This window comes from Cicer arietinum, chromosome 7 (assembly GCF_000331145.2).
Source record: "Cicer arietinum cultivar CDC Frontier isolate Library 1 chromosome 7, Cicar.CDCFrontier_v2.0, whole genome shotgun sequence".
Classification (NCBI taxonomy): domain Eukaryota; kingdom Viridiplantae; phylum Streptophyta; class Magnoliopsida; order Fabales; family Fabaceae; genus Cicer; species Cicer arietinum.
In genome coordinates this window covers 32,677,407-32,697,348 of record NC_021166.2, presented here as the reverse complement: position 1 = coordinate 32,697,348, position 19,942 = coordinate 32,677,407, and the positions used below count along the sequence as shown (strand labels likewise).

Below are 19,942 nucleotides of genomic sequence, written 5' to 3'. Positions count from 1 at the left end.
ACTAAACCACAACCGTTGATAAATAAATTTGGATGGTCAAGATTAAAGATTTTATAGAAGTTAGTAGGATTGAATAAATCAATTTGATTGGTCCAACTAAAAGTATGAGGATTGATATTTTTCTACTAAACCACAACCGTTGATAAATAAATTTAGATGGTCAAGATTAAAGATTGAATAGATCAATTTGATTGGTCCACCTAAAAGTATGAGGATTGATATTTTTCTACTAAACCACAACCGTTGATAAATAAATTTGGATGGTCAAGATTAAACCACAATTTAATTTTTTTATTTTTAATTATAAAATAAGTTTCAAAAGCAAATGTTCTCCATTTTGATCTCCAATATCATATGTATATTTTTGCGTTTGTGGTATACCTAAAAGTAAAAAAGGAAAATAGTATTAGAATTGCTATCCTCAAGTAATGAACCAATAAAAGAGAGAGGAAGGAGTTGACATGAAATAGAGAAATAAGTAATATTAACTAAGAATAAAAAGTAAAATAAAATGAATTGTCCAATAATTCATGTCTTTTTGCCAAAATGTTTGATTAAGAAACAAATCTAAGGCTATTGAAAACCATTTGTAAATACTTCCATTTTGAATTGTCGGTATTACGTTTTACATGCTATTTTCATTTATATTTTACTCTTATTCATGTGCGCAAGAAATACGTTGCTATTAATATATGTTAATTAATGTGTTATGTATAGTTTTGAGCACAATCGAATAAATTATTAAGAGTACATTCAAATGCCAAAGAAATATGGTAAATGGAGCTTAATGTATATGTTTGTGGACAATTATTAGTAAATAAATGCAGCATTTTAAGAAGTTAAAAGTGAGAATTATTTTGGGGCCTTAATATGACTAGATGATAAAATTAATTAGAATAGTAATATATTTTTTTAATAATATTTAATTTTCTTAAATTGATAATATATAAAGAGAAGAAAGATATTTAAAGTGAGTTATTATTTATATTTCTAAAAATAATAAAAATAAAAAATTCTATTATTTTTATAAATGCGTACGGATAAACTGACTTTTAATTTTATCTTTATTTGAATCTCTATATGATAAAAAAAATGAACACTATTATTTTCCAAAACCATATTCGTGGAATAAGTTTCTAATCAAGGAAACAAACACCCTATAACAGTGTGTGTGAGAGATGGAAAAATAGTGTTCTTTCATTAGAAGTGTAAAATGTTTTTTTATTTACAATTATTACAATTAAAAGGTTAAACCGAAATTTAACATGGCTCGTAGCAATTAGCAAGATTCCGCCACGCCTGGAATCGTTTTAGTGTGCGACATAGTTGCAGAGGAATCAACAAGAAACATAGTTGCAACAAAAAACATGAATCCGTACGACGAACGGAGGCTAAGAGACGAAGTGATCTATCTTCATTATCTTTGGGACCAAGGCCCTCATCATCATCAACAACCAAACCCTATTCATCTTCCAATTCGATCACTTCACAACACCATTCCTTCATCATCCTCACAACCTCATTGTCATCCACATCATCCCTGGCAACTTCGTCATCATCATCGAGAACATCCATTTGCACCCTCCCACACCAGATCCCTCCCTCCCGTCACTTCCACCGCTTTTAAGAAAATAAATAATAAAAAGAAGAGGAAAAATAAATCAACAAAACCCGACCTGCCTCAAAACCAGGGTCTACCTTGGCCGTGTCCCGGTTCACCTGACTCGCCGCCCCAAACAGGTTGGCCCGTACTAAAGCCCAGTTCCATTCCTCCTCCTTCATCTCAAGAGAAGGAGAGGTTCGCGGCGTTACATGTGCAAAACAAGGCCATCAAAACTTTCAGGGAGTTTCTAATTGGTTCCGACGAAGACAATGACTGTTTTGATGAAGAAGACGACGACATCGATGAAGATGGTGATGATAGGTTGGAAGAGTTTGAGGAGTTTTTCATTGGAGTTTTTATGGAAGACAATGAACTTAGAGGGTATTACCAAAGATGTTTTGAGAATGGTGAGTTTTTGTGTTTGGTTTGTAGTGCTTTTGAGAAGAAGAAATCTGGGAAAAAGTATAAGGATTGTATTGGTCTTGTTCAGCATTCAAAGTTAATTTTGAGGACAGTCAATAAAAAGGCTCACAGGGCTTTTGGGCAGGCAGTGTGTAAGATTCTTGGTTGGGATATTCATCGCCTTCCATCTATTGTCATGAACGGGGAACCTCTTGGGAAGATCAACCCAGCCCAGCCACCGGTAATATAAACATGTAGTGATCATTTTCAGTTCAATTGGAATGTGTTTATTTTTATTATTATGAGTAAATCGTGATTTTTTTAGTCTTTCATCTTAGCAATAACTGAAAATTTTGTTAGATGTTTGGAAAGACTAGACAATATAGAATTAGGAATACAATATTATAGAGAGAATTGAGGTAGCAACTATCATAGAAAAGATGGCGGAAACTCAGCTTAGGTGGTTATCTGGAGAAGAGACCTATAAACTCTATAGTGAAAAAGGTAGATCAAATGTAGTTGACCTTACTTGGTGGTTGGTTGTTGTAGTTAGAGTCTTATTGTCTCGTTCGATCCATGTAGTTGACCTTACTTAGTGGGATAAGATTTGGTTGTTGTTGTTTTTATCTTAGCAGGATTTTAAATATTAGCTGAGAAAATGTGGTTGAATATTTTTGTATACCTATTTTTCTGTCAAGAACATTAGTCCCTGGTGGAGAACTAACATGGTGAATAAATCATGGTTGAGAGGACTAACATGACAATTTCCTTTTTCTCTATTTCTATCTCAAGTTGGCATTAGAATGGGTTTAGGTTGGGTCCCAACTTGTTTTCCTATAGTTCGGCTTCCATTTAACTTTGGTTTGGAATTTCTCCAGTCATACATAATAAGTCACAGTTGTCCGATCTCTTCAGCCACTCTCTGCTCTTGACTATTAATATTGTCTAAAAATTAAAAAGATATTACCATTCCAGTACACCAAAAGTTACACAGTGCTTGGGAGTCGAGGCTAAGGGTAGTTTATAAACACCCACACATCTTTTCACAAAGGACAAAACCCTGAGGCCTCACACAAAACTCAAAGCAGACAATACCTCAGAAACGTGATGTTGCGGACTTGAAGTCGATACATTGGCGCCGTGTGTGGGAGCAAACTCATGTGGGTCTCTGCCACACACGAGGGCTGACAGACCCTTTAGGAAATTGAGGGCTACTGTTCCGGCACACCAAAAAGTCTCATGTCACCATTTCACCCTTGTTTGTGTATTGGGTACTCTAAAGGGCCCTAGACGTCATTGTTACTTGTTCATACAGCTCTTGTTTCAGTCTTCCTTTCTTACTTACAGTGTCATCTGCATGACTTGATATTGATATGAATGAAGATGGTCCTGTGTTTTTACTTTCTCAGAAACTTCATCAGTTACCTATAAATAACTTAATGGTGAAAATTACCTGTGCTTGCAATCTGGTGTCATAGTCTGGTTTTTTTTTTTTTTAGAAACTTTATGATCATCAAACAACTCAAGTAAGAGTGATTATGTTAATAGGTTTCAGTGCCTCCATGATTCTGTTGATAAATTTGTAGCTATTTAGATGTTAATTTCCTACATTAACAAAGCCTAGTCTACCATCGTGCAAGTAAAGATGATTATCCTAAAAAATAATGTGATACATAAGTTAGATCATATCTCATAATATGAATGGTTTTTGTTCTTCATGTGCTGCATAAGGATTTTGAAAATGTTAGAAATCAAGTTCCATGGAAGGAATGCGTGACAGCTGGTGTTGGCACAGCTGTAACAGAGTTAAAAAAAAGAACAAAACAGTGACAGCTTGTGTAAAGCACAGCTGTGTTTGAAAGAAGAAAAAAAAGCCACTGGAAAAACACACACTGAAGGCGGTGCTTTTGAGGCTAGCTGTAGCGTCGTGGCTGGTTGCTAGAAAGGCAGCCGGAGTTGATGGTGACAGATGATTGTATGAAGTCAAAAAATTGAAAGACTGAAAAAGGTGGTGCTGCCGGCGGCATATGCCACCACTGGCAGCGGTAGTGAAACATAGAGACGAGTCACATAATCAGAACCTGCTCTGATACCAAGTAAAATATGTGATTTTTGTGTTTCTTGTGTCTCTAATGAGATCACACACCTTCCTATTTATAATGATGCTGCAATAACTATATTCAATGCCTAAGAAATTGTATTGACTAGGACTACTAACAATTAGCCTAGGATGTTGCACAATCAAGGAATAATTGGAACATACATTGAATTTTAACACAGCCATTCCCTTTCCCCTCTATTATGGTATAAATTGCTTCTAATGTTACCTTAGACTTTGACGTAGCGGCGATACTGCTACTCGCTATACCACTATAACATTTTGAGGGTCGGCTGCTACGTTACGCTATCTGCTACTAACTACATAGGCGACAATAATATAAACATGGTTGCATCTGTCAAGATTTTGAGCAATCATTGCATGAATTTAACTTGTCATAAGGTTGAAACAAAACTTCAACAAGACTTTAGAAGGTGAATGTATGCTGTTCAGATGTAACTAAGATAAAAATAAGAATAGGGAGAATAAAGATACAGTGCAACTGAGATGAACTATCTATTATTAGTATAATAAACTCAACCATATCCATAATAAGGTTATTGAAAATAAACAGCGTGACAAAAAAAAAAACAAAAGAGGGTGGAGAGCATGAATGGTGCTGAATAAACAGTGCTGCAGGGAGTAAGTAACTCGAGTAATTTAACAACTTCAAACACCAATATATATGGACGGATACTCTTGGTGACAAAAGTAATACATGTAACATGTTTGAGCATGAATGAATTTGGTTTGTTGAAGAGTTTGAAACATTGCAGGGTGAGCATAAGGAAAGTGTTGCAGCTGATGATGATGGAACGAATGGTTCCTGCAAAACCGAAGATATAGCTGTGTCTTTAGAGCACGTTGAGGATGCAGTTGAGGAGCATGCAAAAGGGGTTGATCAAAGTATTGGTGAGGTAGGTTAGTTGTTTAAAAGTCTTAGTGATGTAACTCTTTGAATAGTTTGACTTGGTTGTTAACTTTCTTTTGATTGTTTTGTTTGCAGTGTTCTTCAAAGGAAGGTGATAGTGATGAAAAAGTGGTGCGTATTGGTTTGGAAAATGGAGGAGGGGAAGCTAGATATGTGGTGAGACATTATTATCTTTCTCAAATTAAAAATGCTAAAATGAGACGTACTTGCTCATTTTAATGTGGATCTTTTTAGCTGGAGTTGTTGTTGACTCATTTGTTATTTGGATAAAAAGTTGGTACTTTGATGTTGTTAGCTGATGACTGCATTTTAAGAATAAAGATTTTTCCTTTTTATGGCAATCCATGCAGAATCCAATGTCTTCCTTGGGCCATTTCTAAAAGCCATCAATAAACTAGTATGTTGTAATAATTAAAGTTCCAAATTGTTTCATAATGCAGGGTGAATCTACGAAGAAAGTTGACGAAGATGGTATCCACATATCCGATTATGAAGCTGTGGCTTTGGGGCATGATGATGAAACAGTTGAGGAGCAGGCATGAGGAGTTGATCAGAGTATTAGTGATATTATCTTTTTATAATATCAGTTTTACCCTTTTGGAAAAAGGGGAAAACAAAAGAAGAAACTGTGGCGATATCCATGAACTCATCACTACTAACGAGACTTTGTGTAAGTATTGTGATTCTAATAGCATAGAAAGAAGCAATGTAAAGGGCAAGTAATCCAATCCTACTACTACTATTCATAATATGTCAAGTTGATAGTTGCAACTTAATGGAAGGATTAACACCTGATTCCGAAGTTTGTAACCTCTGATAATGCCTTCATTTTGTTGCTTCAATGAGAGAATGTTTTTCTCACTGAGAGATTGCTTCTCTCATCAATTGCGATAATGCGCGTATTTGGGTAAATATAATATAATAAATGTGATTTGAAAATAATTTTTTTTAAAGTATTGAAAATTGATTTGATAAATATAGTTAACGTTGTATATATAATTTTATAAATCTAATTGAAGTCGGTTTAAAATGAGTTTTAAATTAAGCCACTAGAATTGGTCGAGTGATTAAGGGTTAATAGAATACACAAAATCTTCTTATTATTAAGTACGGAAGATAGAAAAATAAAAAAAATAGAGATAAATTTTGTTTTGATCAAATGAGAAAGATGATTATAATAATATGTATAATAAAATTTATATATCTAAATTAGAACAATTAATTTCTAACTACATTAACTAACTTGTAGCTAACACCTAACTATGGGAGTGTCGATAAGGAGTTTTGTTATAGTACTTGTTGTCTTACTTTGATGGAAGGGGAAATTAGTTTTTCAGACAATTTAGTGAGAATAATAGATAATGAGAAAGAATATTTTGTTGTCATCATTCGTGGGTAGAAGGGGGACCTCTGAAATTTAGGTTTAATCGATTGTTTGGTATGTCTCGGGCTAAAGACGTTTAATTGGTTGATATGTGCATGTTGAGGGGCTTGGGTGAGGTTGACATCATAATCTATTTGAGCGAGATGATACTTTAGTGGTGGATTGTGTTGCGTTGTTTGCTTCTGTTCATTTGCAGATTGAGATTACAAATGTGTGACATTAGAACAAATCACATAAGACACATATTATATTAAATAGACATATCTTTGTTTGATGCAAAACTCCGATGAAGAATTGTCCAACTCGTAGGAGATTTCGTGAAACAAGATGGTCACCTTAAAGGCTTTCACTCTTTGCTTGGAGACTTTTGTATAATGGGCTATCCACAAAAGATAACTTGTTGTCTCATGGCATCGATGATAGTTCTTCTATTTTATGTGTTGGAGGATGTGGTCTAGACGAGTCTAGTATACATTTGTTTTTTGATTGTCCAATATTTGAGTCGGTGTAGGACTTATTTCTTGGGTGTTTAGGTATTTAAGGGGCTTTCTCTAATATTGTCATAGTTCATACTCAAAGGTTTTGTGAGTTGAACGTTTCTGGAATGAAAAGACGTACCATTTTTAATCTTATTTGTTTGGCTTGTGTGAAAAATGAGGAACTATATTATTTTTTTTTATCAACCCATGTACTATTTATCATTTTATTAGAGATGGTTATTAAGTAATGTAATTTAAGCGTAGGGATTCATTCTTACTCGTGTTTCATTTTGTATGATTGATGATGTTTTGTATAACTTCTTGTTTGTTTGATTCTAACACATGTTGTGTTCGGAACTCTTTTATTTAATATATTGATTGGTTATTTCAAAAAAAAAAAAAAAACTAACATCTAACTAAAATAAATAAATTGAAATTAAGTTTGCATCTCTAATACCCCACCACATCCTAAAAGATTTTCGCAACACTTTTAGTTTGAAATGAATAACACAAATGCTCTAAAAAAACAAATACAATGAAAAACGTTAAAATACATTAACTAAAGGATTTTAACGTTTCTCATTGATTTTTTTTTATTAAATAGATCTAATGAAAAACGTTTCTCATTGGATTTTAACACAAATACCATAAACTAAAAAAAAAAATGTCTCATATTTGCGAGGACTAAAATCATATTTAAATCTATTTTTTTTATTATATAATACTAAGAGATGTTTTTTTGTCTATTTGTTTTTGTTTTTATTTTTATTTTATATTTTATTTTTCATTTGTCTTTTTACTTTACATTGTTTTCGATCCTCTTTCATTATTTTTGTGTGCATATTATATCTAATTATCTATCACATACACATATCGACTTATCCCTTTTATTTGTCTCTTTTTTATATTTACATTACAACACACACCTATATATGATCGTAAATTTTGACATTTAAGATTTCTTTAAAGTAGTGCTTACTTTCATTTGGTTGACACTTATGTTAATATATTAACTTACATTAGCTTAATAAAAATTTGTGGAAGCAATAGATTCATCAAGTTTATAAATAAAATATTGATATGATGATATTATGTTGTTATACACATATATTATATATGTTGTGCCAAGGTTAACTTAAGGCTCAAGATGATAAAAACAAACCTTTAAGTCTCTCAATAAAATATTATTTTAAGTATATTTAGACTTAAATAAATATAAAAATATATAAAGTATAACAACTTAAAAGCATCACTTGACTAAAATGGTACAACAATTGGCATATATATTTCTTTTGAAATAGCAATAAAATAGAAATAAAAAGTATATTGGTAAGTGTGAATCAAATAAAAACATAAATTAGTAATATGAATACTTAATACTTAATTAAAATGATAAAGTGTTTAAAATTAAAAATTAAAAAATATATAAAATATAACAATTAAAAGACATCGCAAGTGGTTAAAAAAAATCACAAGTGTAAAAAATATAATAATTGATATATTTAATATAAAATTTTAAATCTCAAAATGAAAGAAAAGTAAAAGTTATTTAAAATCATCAGAAAATAGTGTTATTAGCTTTAAAATATCTCTATTTTTTTTTAAGCAAAGTATTACTTTAAAGTTTATGTTGGACAATGTTTTATACTCTATTATGCCATGTCATAAAATGTCAACTTTATATTCATTGCTTATTATATTTTTAGTTATACTATTTTATAAAGTCTTATACATAATTTTGTTCAAAAATTTTTACTGTTACTATTAAAATATAATTTTCCCGCGCGCACGGGTGTGAAATCTAGTTATACTACAAAATTAATAAAGAGTCGTTTATTTTATAAAAATATTTATTTTTTATTTTTTAAAATATTTGTTTATTTTACTCGTTAATACGAAATTAAAGAAATTTTTGAAGTGAACAATTATCTATATTTTTAGAAACAATAAAAATGTCAAAAACTGTTTTAATTATTTTCATAAATGTATATTTTCATTAACTTACATTTTATTTTATCTCCATAATAATTGTTTACAATTCAAGAATGTCTCATCAAAATAAAATAAACATATATTTTAAATATTTTCATAAAGTAAATAGAACCTAATTTTTTCACAGTTCCATAGTTATATATCTAAACATTATTTTTATTAATATTATCCACACAATATTCGTTTGTCAGTCATTTTAAGATATAAAATTTCCAAACATAAATTACATTGCTAGTATCTCACTTTTCTAACCAAACTCTAAACAAACACCTTATCTAGAAGTCAACAAAGTGCTACTTTATACTCGCCACAGTCGCTACTACTATTTATGGTTAGGCTGTAACTGAATAAAGTAAATGATTTTGAAATTTTTGTAAATTTCAAAAAGTTTAGAGTAATAATATAAATATCAAAATAAAAGTGCTTTAAAATAAATTTTATTTTATTTTGGTCAAAAAAGAATTTTTGGAGAAGTTGAGGGATTAATTTACAAGATTTTAAAAGTTAAAGTTTAATATGTTTAGTTCTTATACAATTTCAACATTTCAATTTTAGTTCTTATAAAAAAAAATAAAATTAATCACTACAAAATTATCAAATAATTTTATTCTCTATTGAAATAAAACATATTTAATTGTGCTTCAATTTTAAAATTTTTGAATGATTTTTCTGCGAGCATGTTTAGAACATAATGAAATGTTCCTCTACAAAAAGTTAAATTTTTTTAATTTAAGATAAATTAAATATGAACTTAAAAATCAAACTATGCACTATTTTTTATAGAGAAACTTGTTATAATGTTGTATATATACATACACAAATTCATTCAAAAATATATATTGACTTAAAACAATGACTAAAACTAAATGCATGGTAAATTTATAAAGACTAAAAATTGTATTTTTATTGTATAGGGATTAAAATTGAAATATTAAAATCTTATAGAGAATAAAAACATATTTAACCTAAAAACTTATAAGCACAATTATGAAAAATTTGAGTTGTATCAAAGTAGCAATACTGCAGGCTGCAAAAGAACAGAACTATTGTTATATTAATCAAATACAATTAATATCATGAAATTATTAGAAGATGGGCAATCCAAGGGACTAATCCTTTATGCCGGTCAAAACTTGGTAATGAACGGAGGGAATGGAGGTTTATGTAGTAGATGTACTACTCTGTTAAATGGAGTTATATTAATGTTCACTCCAAAAAACGACCAATTATCACAACACCATCGAATCGAACCACTGATAAGTTCCCAATATTCTTTTATTCAGCCTCATTGTTCACTTGTGTTAATTTCATCTTGCGCTATACATTAAAAGTGAACAACGAATTGGACCAACACCGTAAATGATTCAGCACAGCTTGACAGCAGAAGTTTCCAAAACGAAAAAAAAAAAAATTAAGAATATACAATTTCACCGTTCAGATTAGCAGCAATCTTAATAGCCCTTGTTTCCACGAATTCTGGCTCTCATATCAACCTGATAAAATTAGGAAATAAGATTAGCTGTTTAATGAGCTCGCATATTATTAATATCTTACCAATGCAAATAAATCATTTATTTCCTAAAACAATCTAACAAAAGACATTTAAGCTTTGTTTATCTCGGGCCAACTGTTATTTGGCAGAAGGGGACAGTCACACAAATTACAGTCAGCTGTTAGCCTGTTATCGTCTTATAGCAAACAATAGATTCGAGAAGTACAAGCCATAGTTACATCATTATAACCAACTAAAACCGAAAATAAATTCTTCATGTTGCATACTATATACAATAATACAACTTGATCCCCATTTAACACAATAGCCGACTGATATTGTAAGTTTGTTACATTGGTAACTGAGTTCAATGAGTCCTCAAATGCAAAAAGAACATGCTTTAACCAATTTACAAACTTCAGGGTGGGACCATAATAGATTAGATTTGAAGACTTCAATATCTTCCTTGCCTCTAGTCAAGATATGGATCAACTCCCCCAAAATGCCTTTTCTTACTTGAGATCAAACAACGTCAGAATGAACAATCATAAATCATGACTTATAACAAATAATTAAATTTAAATATTTCTTAATGTTTTGGACTACAATTTTCTTTAGGAGAGTCTTATTAACTATTGGACAATGAAAGAACCCACAGACACCAGTAATCAACAGGAGAGCAAATAAGCAAAAAATAGCAATGAAGCAATATGCATTGATGGTTTCAAGAGGGTTCAGCCCTAACAAAGAGAGCCTGAGTACTCTTCCAAGAGCCTATGGCTCCTCCCAGAGAATATTTATCCTCACAACCCAATTACAAGATGCTTGAATGAATCTCCCTCTCTTTCCCACATTACAATATAAAGGACCTATCCCGCACCTCACATGTTCCCTCAATTTCCACCACATCAGCCTTCTTCTCTAACTTCCCCTTCTCATCTTAGTTGTTGGGCTTAAGCCTAAAGCAGGGTCCTATCAGACAATCTTCTATGTAATCTACCTTTCAAATTAGGGCTTTTACAGGTATTTTTACATGCAGCATACTAGCTAAGGCAAGACACCGCTATGTTTTTTCACAATAGGCCAGTCTTTATTGTCTGCAATATGTGATATGCCCATCAGTGTTGTCAACTAGCGGCTATAACACTATAGCATAGCAGTATTTGAACAAACCACAATGTTCCGCCATTCGTGATTGCCAACACTGCAAGAGGTGCTACCTCATAATTTAGTTTAAATGACATAGTAACTTAACAACTCAAACCATCAAAAGACTTCAACAAAACTGCTTAAAATTTCACATTTGAGGGAACCAAATGACGAAGAAGGCTACTAATTTTTGAAGAGTATTTCACTTTGGGCTAATTTCTTAACCCACAACATGAAAAAGCATATCCTCCTTCTGTCTTTCCCCTACCCTACTTCAAAAGCTCAAGCAACAGGGAACTTGAAAGTTCAAAAGGTAAATAATTAATCGCACAATCTTTTGTACCCCAACAATTAGTCATTATCTAATAATAATTCACTGTACTTCTGAAACCCAAATGATTGTAAGATCCTATCTCCCTGGATTACTCATCTCAATGATTTCAATTTCAATTTCAAACTAGTTTGAACAAACTAGATTGCAATATGAGAAAGGAAATGATGCCTTATCATGGTATTAAATTATTTTTAAATGTGTGCAAACGTGTCCATGAAATTCCACATGAGATGGCAGAATAGCAAATCCATATGTTCAATTACAAACAATTCAACATTAAAAGATGTCAATTCCGCCAGTAATTGATGCATAAAATAAACGTTAATAACAATATATCACTGGATAAAAAAATAACAATATTTTTGTTTTTATTATTAAAAAAAATAAGAACCAAATTTGTATGCATTTGAAATCAGAAAAATGGAAGCAATAGGGTGATGAGAAAAAGGTATAGAAAACTGAAAAGATACTTGCCTGTCCTCTCTTGCAATTGAAATAGGTTTCTCTCAATCCGACACACTCACTGGGTATTGATGGAATCTTCTCTTTAGCACAATCCCTGTAGGATCTCTTCTCAACCTTAAGACAATCAGAATCGCTTAGACCCTTCACCAGCTCCATGGCTAAACCCTTGCATGACTTTGACATTGAAATCAGTGAGTTTCGAGAGCAAGTATGTGACCACGCTTTGCTTTGCTTTGCGAAAGTTCTATTTTCTCACACAACCGAACAATCTTTGCTATTCAACACAAATTTTGTACCCCTAAAAAAAATCCCATTTAAGCGAAATGAAAAAAAAAAAAAAAACTTTTCCGAACATTTAAATTCTTTTTTAAGAGAAATGCTATCACGTGCTTTTCAAACATTTGTTAAACATTTATAGATGAAATTTTATATTCTAAAGTGTATTGAAAATTGTGTATTTAATTTTTAAAATATTAAGATTTATTATTTTCAATGTAAAATTTTAATTTTTGTAACCTGAATAGACCGAGTTCTATACCAATTGAAGATATTGAAAAACACAAGAAATGAGGATTTCGAATTGTGTCTTTATCATTTTTAAAAGGTATTTCGATTGACTTCTATAAAACCGTTCTTCATCAAAAAATTCAACTTACTTTTATAAAACAAATTTAGTCAAAATAGTGTTGAATCATAAAGAAATAAGATGAGAGAAATATGAAGAGATAAAAGAAACACAAGTATTTCTATACTAGTTCACAACATATTATTGCTACATTAAGTCCTCCAATTACAGAGAGATTTTGCCTTAGTACAGTTGATGACGTAATCCATTATTTCAATTAATAGCTTACAAGTATTCTTTACTCTGTCTTTTCAGACTTTGAGTATTTTTCTCTATCATCTCCAAATTGTCATTGTTAGAACCTTCTTCAACTTTTTGACAACTTGTCGTTGAGGTTCATGAGTTTCGTTGTACCATTTCAGGTACCTCTTAGGGGTGAAATATTTTTGCCACTGTCGGGTTGATTTACATAAGTTCTAGTTTGTGTGAGAACACTTTGACCAAGTTACATTATTTTTAATAACTCTCTATTGAGAGAATTTGCCTTTCATACTTTTCCTTTGACATGTTCTTGTTTTTTTTTCTTCTTCAGAATTTCTTCTTAACATATTGCCTTTTTCATTCTTACTCACGCTCTCTATTTAATGAACAAGTTCTTCTTAAATAGAGGGAATAAGTGTCCATTGAGAGTATCACCGTTGGAGATCTCCAATCACCATTTAAGACAAATCAATCTTTAATATGTATCCATTGATTTCTTCATGAATGATTTTTCATATCTTGGTATGAAGACATGGAAGCAGAGGATACGAAGATCAAAGCACGTCTTAAAGAACTTCAAACAAGCATCAAATTTAGGATGTTCTTTAGAGGATGCACAAATGTTTTGTCTTCTTTAGAGCGTTTACTTTCATCATAGTGTTGACTTCTTTCAGAGCATACATCATAAATTAGCCAGACAACTAGTTGCTTGATGTGATGATGTGATTATTAGAGGAAGATGAATAAAGCATAATTGCGTTCAACACAGGCATAGTCTTGGAAAAACCTTGTACCATCAAAGCCAGAGGCAGAGACAGAGGCATTCTAATGCTTGTATCATCAGATGCATTTTTTCACTAGTTTTGAATGTGCAATTTTCCATGTCTTTATGACTAATTATCAGAGGATATACTTTAATATCCTTCATAGTTTTGTGGTCTTGGAACTGCACACTTTAAATAAAACTTTAGAGACTAAAATTGTTCCCAAAAACTAATTTTATTATCATCAACACAAGTAGGATCTTTTGTATTTTAAACCAATTTTGTTCTCACATTATTGTCAATAATACTTTTGTCTAACATTGTAAGAAAATTATGTCTTGGTCAAGGTGAGAGAGAATGGCGTGAGCCATAGAGGAAGAAAGGATGAATTTTTTTGTTCTCTCTTAATTGTATTGAAGCACAAAATAATTACAAAAATTTCATTTTTAATCTCTCATTCAAAATTTAAATTAAGTTGGTGAGAGAGAGAGGGTAAGAGTGAACATGTTTAAGAAGGACATGAGATTAATTTTTTCTTCTGTTAATTGTAGTTGAGACAATAATATCAAAGCCATCAATAAGCTCAGTTATTTAAAGACAACACAATCAAATGTCATCAAAGTGTGTTTTGAAGGAAAAAATAGGCATGTGAGAGCAATAAATGAATGGATCAAGACATTCTCATGCAAGAACACTCATATATATGAGTTCGGTCTCACTAAAGCAATTTACTGTCCAATAGCCCAATTATTTCTTTGGCCCACTTTTTAATGAACCAATCAATACAAATTTCTATAAACTCTAAAATAATCAAATACTTTAAGCTAATAATTGTATCAACTAACAATTAATCGTGCAAGAAACAATCCTCATCGAGGTAATGGCCAAACCAAAGTAAATAAAACATAGGTCCTAATTATTTAAATAAAAATAGATGTTGTTACATAAGCTGTCACCTATGAGATTGAACATTTAATAAATTTTATCTAACCAATTATGTATAGATTCTCTCTACAACTATGTTTTAGTCTTATCTTCAATCACTTTGTTTACATGTATAACAAATAAAGGGAAACATATGTACTCATATTTTATAAGTTTTCATCTCTCATAGTTTGTTCTTTTAAAAAAAAAAAAAGCTCTCATAGCTTGGAACTTGTCAAAGATATTCACAATTTGTGTAAAATCATAAAAAAAATTAAGTTGCATAGATAGGTAGAGTACTCTTATTTTCATAATGATTTATATGTATATTGAAAATGCACAAAGAACTTAGTTTTGGGATTTACTTCCTGATAGTCCCATATCTAAGCTAGAGACTCGATACCCAAGTAAAAGACCCAATAACAAGACCAGGAACCAAGGAAAAACAGGTTCGTTATTTAGTCGCCAATACTTCATCATCATATAATGTCATTATTGAATGAACATCCTTAAATGCCCTTGGTGTCGTACTCTCCATCCTACATCTCACCCTTAAGTATCCTCTAGATAACGAAAGAGTTGGAGTATTAAAAGAAAACCAAGAGACTATGAGGCGTTGTTACCATGATAACTGTAAGAGTTTGACCTTTTGGTAGTGGGAATGAGTGGACGATGGTACTTATCCGCTAGGTCCCGGGTTTGATTCTCATAGAAGGAAAAATATCTCTTAGTCTCAAATAGCGGTAAACATCCAAGACACAAGCTCTTAAAATATCCTCTAAGGTTTGATTGGTTCTATCTGTTTGTCCGTCAGTCTGCGGGTGATAAGCAGAGCTTAGTCTCAACTATGCCCCCAATGTTTCATGCAAAGCTTCCAAAAAGTGAGAGGTAAACTTTGGATTTCGATATAGATGATGCTAGAAGGAACTCCATGAAGTCTCACAATCTCTGCAATGTAAATCTCTGTCAACTTAGTCACATTATGGGTGGTCCTTACGGGTAGGAAATGAGCTGACTTAGTTAGACGATCAACTATCACCCAAATCGAATCATTCTTCCTATGCGTCTTGGGTAATCTTATAATGAAATCCATGGGAATATTGTCCCATTTCCATTTAGGCACGTATAAGGATTGCAACATTCACGCGGGTATTTGATGATCTATCTTAGCTTTCTGACATGTCAGACAAACTGCCACAAACTCGACCACCTGTTTCTTCATTCTGGGACACCAATAGTTTCACTTTAAATCTTGGCACATCTTGAGTGAAAACTCAATTTACTCTTGTGTGCCTCCTCTAGAATAAACTCTTTTATCTTGTCCATTGTCGGAACGCAAATGCGTTTGTTGCAATGCAAAATATTGTGTGGTCCAACTTTGAATTCCGGTGCCTTTCCTTGCACCATTAACTGCCTCGTATTCTGAAGTAGTTCATCATCAAATTTATATTTTTGAATGTCCTCAATTAGTCCACTAGAGATGGTGATCATGCTAAGCTTTAAATCTCTTGGTGAAAACTCCACATCCAAGTTCAGATCACCAAATTTCTCTAGTAGTTCTTGTTCCTTTACCATTAATGAGGATACAAGGACATTTTGTCTACTTAAGGCATCCACTACTACATTAGTCTTTCCTGGGTGATATTGCAAACTAAAATCGTAATCCTTTAGGGCCTCCATCGACATTCTTTGCCTCATATTAAGCTCTTTTCGATCAAACAGATATTTCAAACTCTTGTGGTCACTAAAAATTGTAAATGTACCTCCATACAAGTGGTGTCTCCAAATTTTTAGGGAAAAAATTATAGCAGCCAATTCTAAATTGTGTATGGGATAGTTATTTCCATGTATTTTCAGTTGTTGTGATGCATAGGCTATTTCCTTCTTATTCTACACGAGGACACTTCCCAATCCTTGATGAGAGGCATCACAATAAACTTCATAGGGTTCATCTGGTTGTGACATAACTAGCATCGACGAGGTCATCAAACATTCCTTTAACAGTCTAAAACTCGCCTCAGACTCCTCTGTCCACGCAAACGGTTGGTCATTTCTTATAAGTTGGATTAATGGGGATACAATCTTAGCAAAACCTTCAATAAATCACCGATAATAACCGAATAATCCAACAAAACTTCTAATGTCTGTAATAGTCCCTGGTTGTTTCCAATCCACAACTGCCCTTACCTTGGATGGGTCGACATCAATTCCCTCATTCGAGATCACATGCCCCAAAAAATTAACTTCCTCCAACCAATATTCACACTTTGATAGGTTGACATACAATTGTCTCTCACGCAACACTGACAAAACTTGACGTAAGTGCTCCTCATGCTTCGCTTGACTTCTCGAATAAATGAGAATGTCATATATAAATACCACTACAAACTTGTCCAAAAATGGGTGGAAGATACAATTCATGTAGTCCGTAAATACTGCAAGTGCATTAGTCACTCCGAATGGCAGTACAAGATACTCATATTATCCGTAACAAGATCTAAATGCAGTCTTGGGAATGTCTTTTACCTTAACTCGAATTTGATGATGCCAAGATTTCAAATCTATCTTGGAGAATACCATAGCCCTTCAAAGTTGATCCATAAGGTCATCGATGCGCGAAAATGGGTATTGATTCTTAATAGTGGCCTTGTTGAGTTGCTTATAATCTACACAAGGTCGTGAAACACTTGATCGAATAAATTGTTTCGACATTAATTCTTCAAGTTGTTCCTTAAGTTAAGCCAACTTGGAGGGCGACATCCGATAGGGTGCAATTGAGATGGGTCCAATACCTGGTTTAATTCGATAGAAAACTCAGTCTCTCACACTGGGGGTAGTCCAGGTACATCCGTATGAAACACATCTGAGAAATCTTTAACCACTAGCATATCCTCTATCTTGGCATTATGTGTGACTTCCACATTAGCTAAGGATTAAATCTCCATATCTCCTTCCTTAACTGACTTCATGTTTGGCTAGAAATTTAGAAAGCTCTAGGTCGAGAAAAATTACAGTTTTACGAACACAGTCTAACAAAATAAAATGGTATGACAACCAATCCATACCGAAGATAACATCAAGGTTTGTAAGAGGCAGACAAATGAGATTCACAAGAAACTTCCTACCCAACACAACTATAGAACAATACATACTAGTTGTGTTCGTAGTTAAAGTGTTATTAGCAGCAATAGTAACAGACAAATCAAACAATAAAGTTGTGACATACAACTTCAATAGGTTCACACAATCCATATAAATTAATGAATGCGTTGCACTAGAGTAAAAAAGAACGATTAGAATGTTACCTGAGATTTTGTACTCCCCTTGAAAGGATTCGTTCGGGCGAGAGATCCCTCGACCGTTCATATGGTAAAGTATCCCTTGAGCGGTTGGGCATGCGACTTTAGTTGCCTCCACTAAAGCTCAAATACACTTATCAACAAGATGTCATGGGTCCCTACAACGATAAAAATATGGCTTAGTTCCCATTGCCTTCCCTTTATCTTTCGAGTCTGGAATCGTAGGATGATATTGTCCCTGATTAGTTTCCTGGGAACGATGATACAAATTTTTCCTGGGTTGACCATGACTACAATTTTGATTGTTCGAAAGGACTGGTCCTGCAAAGTTACTATTATTTCTTCGATTCATCATGCGGTTTTTCATAGCCTCAATCTCTCTACACTTTTCTACTAGAGGTTGGGATAATTTGATTCCCAAGGGAAGTACAAAATCTTGAATTTTATATCTTAGCCCATTTTGGAAATGGTGACACAAGAAGTCTTCATCAACCGTTTGACGAAGAAATTTGAAATATCATGACAATGATTCAAATTTCGCCGCGTATACCCCCACAATCATACCACCTTGACATATTTTTAGAAAATCATCACCCAACTTTTTTCTAGCGCTAGCTAGAAAATACTTATCCAAAAATTTCATCTGAAAAGATTCCTAGTTAATCTCTTCTTGAGTAGCTTTCATCATCAATTTGATGCTCCTCCAGCAATACTCAGCATCTCCAAGTACAGATAAATGGCATAACTCGCTTTCAACCCAGGTGGGCATCCAATTACTTCAAAGATCTTTTCTACTTCCTGTAGCCACTTGTCAGCTTTTTCGGGGTCAACATCTCCATGGAACTTGGGAGGGTCACGCCTACGGAAATCTTCCAAACCTCTAGATTCAACGACTCTTTATTCCCTTTCATCTCTTCGCAAGTCACGTTCATTCTGGGCAGCGATAACAACAGCCATCTGTGCCATACCCTTAGACATTTAAGCCATCCCTAATTCATTAATCCCATTAGTGGCAACACTAACACAAGAAATACATCTCAAAGGCATTATATCCTGCAACACACAATCTATTTAGTGCTAGACTTCAATCTCGAAATGAAGAAAGATATCGTCCGTACTCAACACGAGTAAGAGACAACTCTAATTACCACACTCATACTAGTAGATAACGCAAAATCATAAAAGACTCACTACAACTACCCTAAAACCCGACACTGGTAAACTTGAGACATCTAACTCACAGTCCGGATAAGACTGAACTGCTCTGATACCAGAATGTAACATCCCACTTTTTGGAACATTATCTCAAAACACTATGTTTAAAATGCATTCCCTTTTTTTTTTGTTGAAAATATTTTAATTCTTGTGCAAACAAAATGCATAATTACACATATAAATTCAAACAACTAATTGATAATTAATTAAAAATCCTCAAGTATCTGAATCAGATAAGTGAAAACTCAAGTTTTATGATTAAAAAATGTCATACCAAAATAGAAAAGTAATAAAAGGTATAAACTAAAGTCTAACACAAATAAAGTCCCTAAAGCTGACCACCACTACCCATCCTAGAAAATAAAAGAAATGTTCCATTTATTCATCAGAAAACTCCTCCGGGTGCGAAAGCAAATTGAGGAGGTCACTTGTCAAATGTAAGAGTCATCTCCAAATAAAAAAAATGGATCAAATAGACATGCATATATAATTATTATAGAAAAATATAACTAAAGTATATACTTCATTTAACAATTAAAATAAAAAGCATCAAAGATACCAATTAAACAAAATACACAAATCCTA

At 32.6% G+C, this 19,942-nt stretch overlaps 3 protein-coding genes across 4 annotated transcripts; 1 reads left to right on the top strand and 2 right to left on the bottom strand.

Annotated features, from left to right (window-relative positions):
- The first annotated feature begins 1,221 nt into the window (after positions 1 to 1,221).
- On the top strand, positions 1,222 to 5,919 carry LOC101515428 (uncharacterized). 2 transcript variants are annotated; one of them, XR_012161427.1, is made up of 4 exons: positions 1,222 to 2,246; positions 4,880 to 5,024; positions 5,110 to 5,190; positions 5,475 to 5,919. XR_012161427.1 is itself a non-coding variant. In XM_004516023.4 (4 exons), the coding sequence occupies exons 1-4, from the start codon at positions 1,368 to 1,370 to the stop codon at positions 5,574 to 5,576; spliced, it is 1,203 nt and encodes a 400-aa protein (XP_004516080.1). In that variant the 5' UTR covers positions 1,226 to 1,367; the 3' UTR covers positions 5,577 to 5,919. The 2 variants fall into 2 exon arrangements, 1 of the variants encoding a protein (XP_004516080.1); XM_004516023.4 differs by having other exon boundaries at positions 1,226 to 2,246; positions 4,880 to 5,020.
- A 3,998-nt stretch (positions 5,920 to 9,917) lies between these two features.
- LOC101515103 (mitochondrial protein pet191 homolog) lies at positions 9,918 to 12,636 on the bottom strand. Its single transcript, XM_004516022.4, has 2 exons — positions 12,339 to 12,636; positions 9,918 to 10,382 (listed from the first exon to the last, which is right to left on the bottom strand). Exons 1-2 carry the CDS (start codon positions 12,510 to 12,512, stop codon positions 10,341 to 10,343), a joined length of 216 nt encoding a protein of 71 aa, XP_004516079.1. The 5' UTR covers positions 12,513 to 12,636; the 3' UTR covers positions 9,918 to 10,340.
- A 3,452-nt stretch (positions 12,637 to 16,088) lies between these two features.
- Positions 16,089 to 16,529, bottom strand: LOC140918750 (uncharacterized). The gene has a single exon (XM_073363547.1). The coding sequence runs from the start codon at positions 16,527 to 16,529 to the stop codon at positions 16,089 to 16,091; it is 441 nt and encodes a 146-aa protein (XP_073219648.1).
- Positions 16,530 to 19,942: the final 3,413 nt, after the last annotated feature.

Coding starts and splice junctions, on each gene's coding strand:
- LOC101515428 (XM_004516023.4), top strand. CDS start 1,368: ATGAATCCGTACGACGAACGGAGGCTAAGAGACGAAGTGATCTATCTT. Junction 5,021..5,109: donor TTGATCAAAGTATTGGTGAG/GTAGGTTAGTTG, acceptor TTTTGTTTGCAG/TGTTCTTCAAAGGAAGGTGA. Junction 5,191..5,474: donor GAGGGGAAGCTAGATATGTG/GTGAGACATTAT, acceptor TTCATAATGCAG/GGTGAATCTACGAAGAAAGT.
- LOC101515103 (XM_004516022.4), bottom strand. CDS start 12,512: ATGTCAAAGTCATGCAAGGGTTTAGCCATGGAGCTGGTGAAGGGTCTA. Junction 10,383..12,338: donor TCAATTGCAAGAGAGGACAG/GCAAGTATCTTT, acceptor TAATTTTATCAG/GTTGATATGAGAGCCAGAAT.
- LOC140918750 (XM_073363547.1), bottom strand. CDS start 16,529: ATGTCGATGGAGGCCCTAAAGGATTACGATTTTAGTTTGCAATATCAC.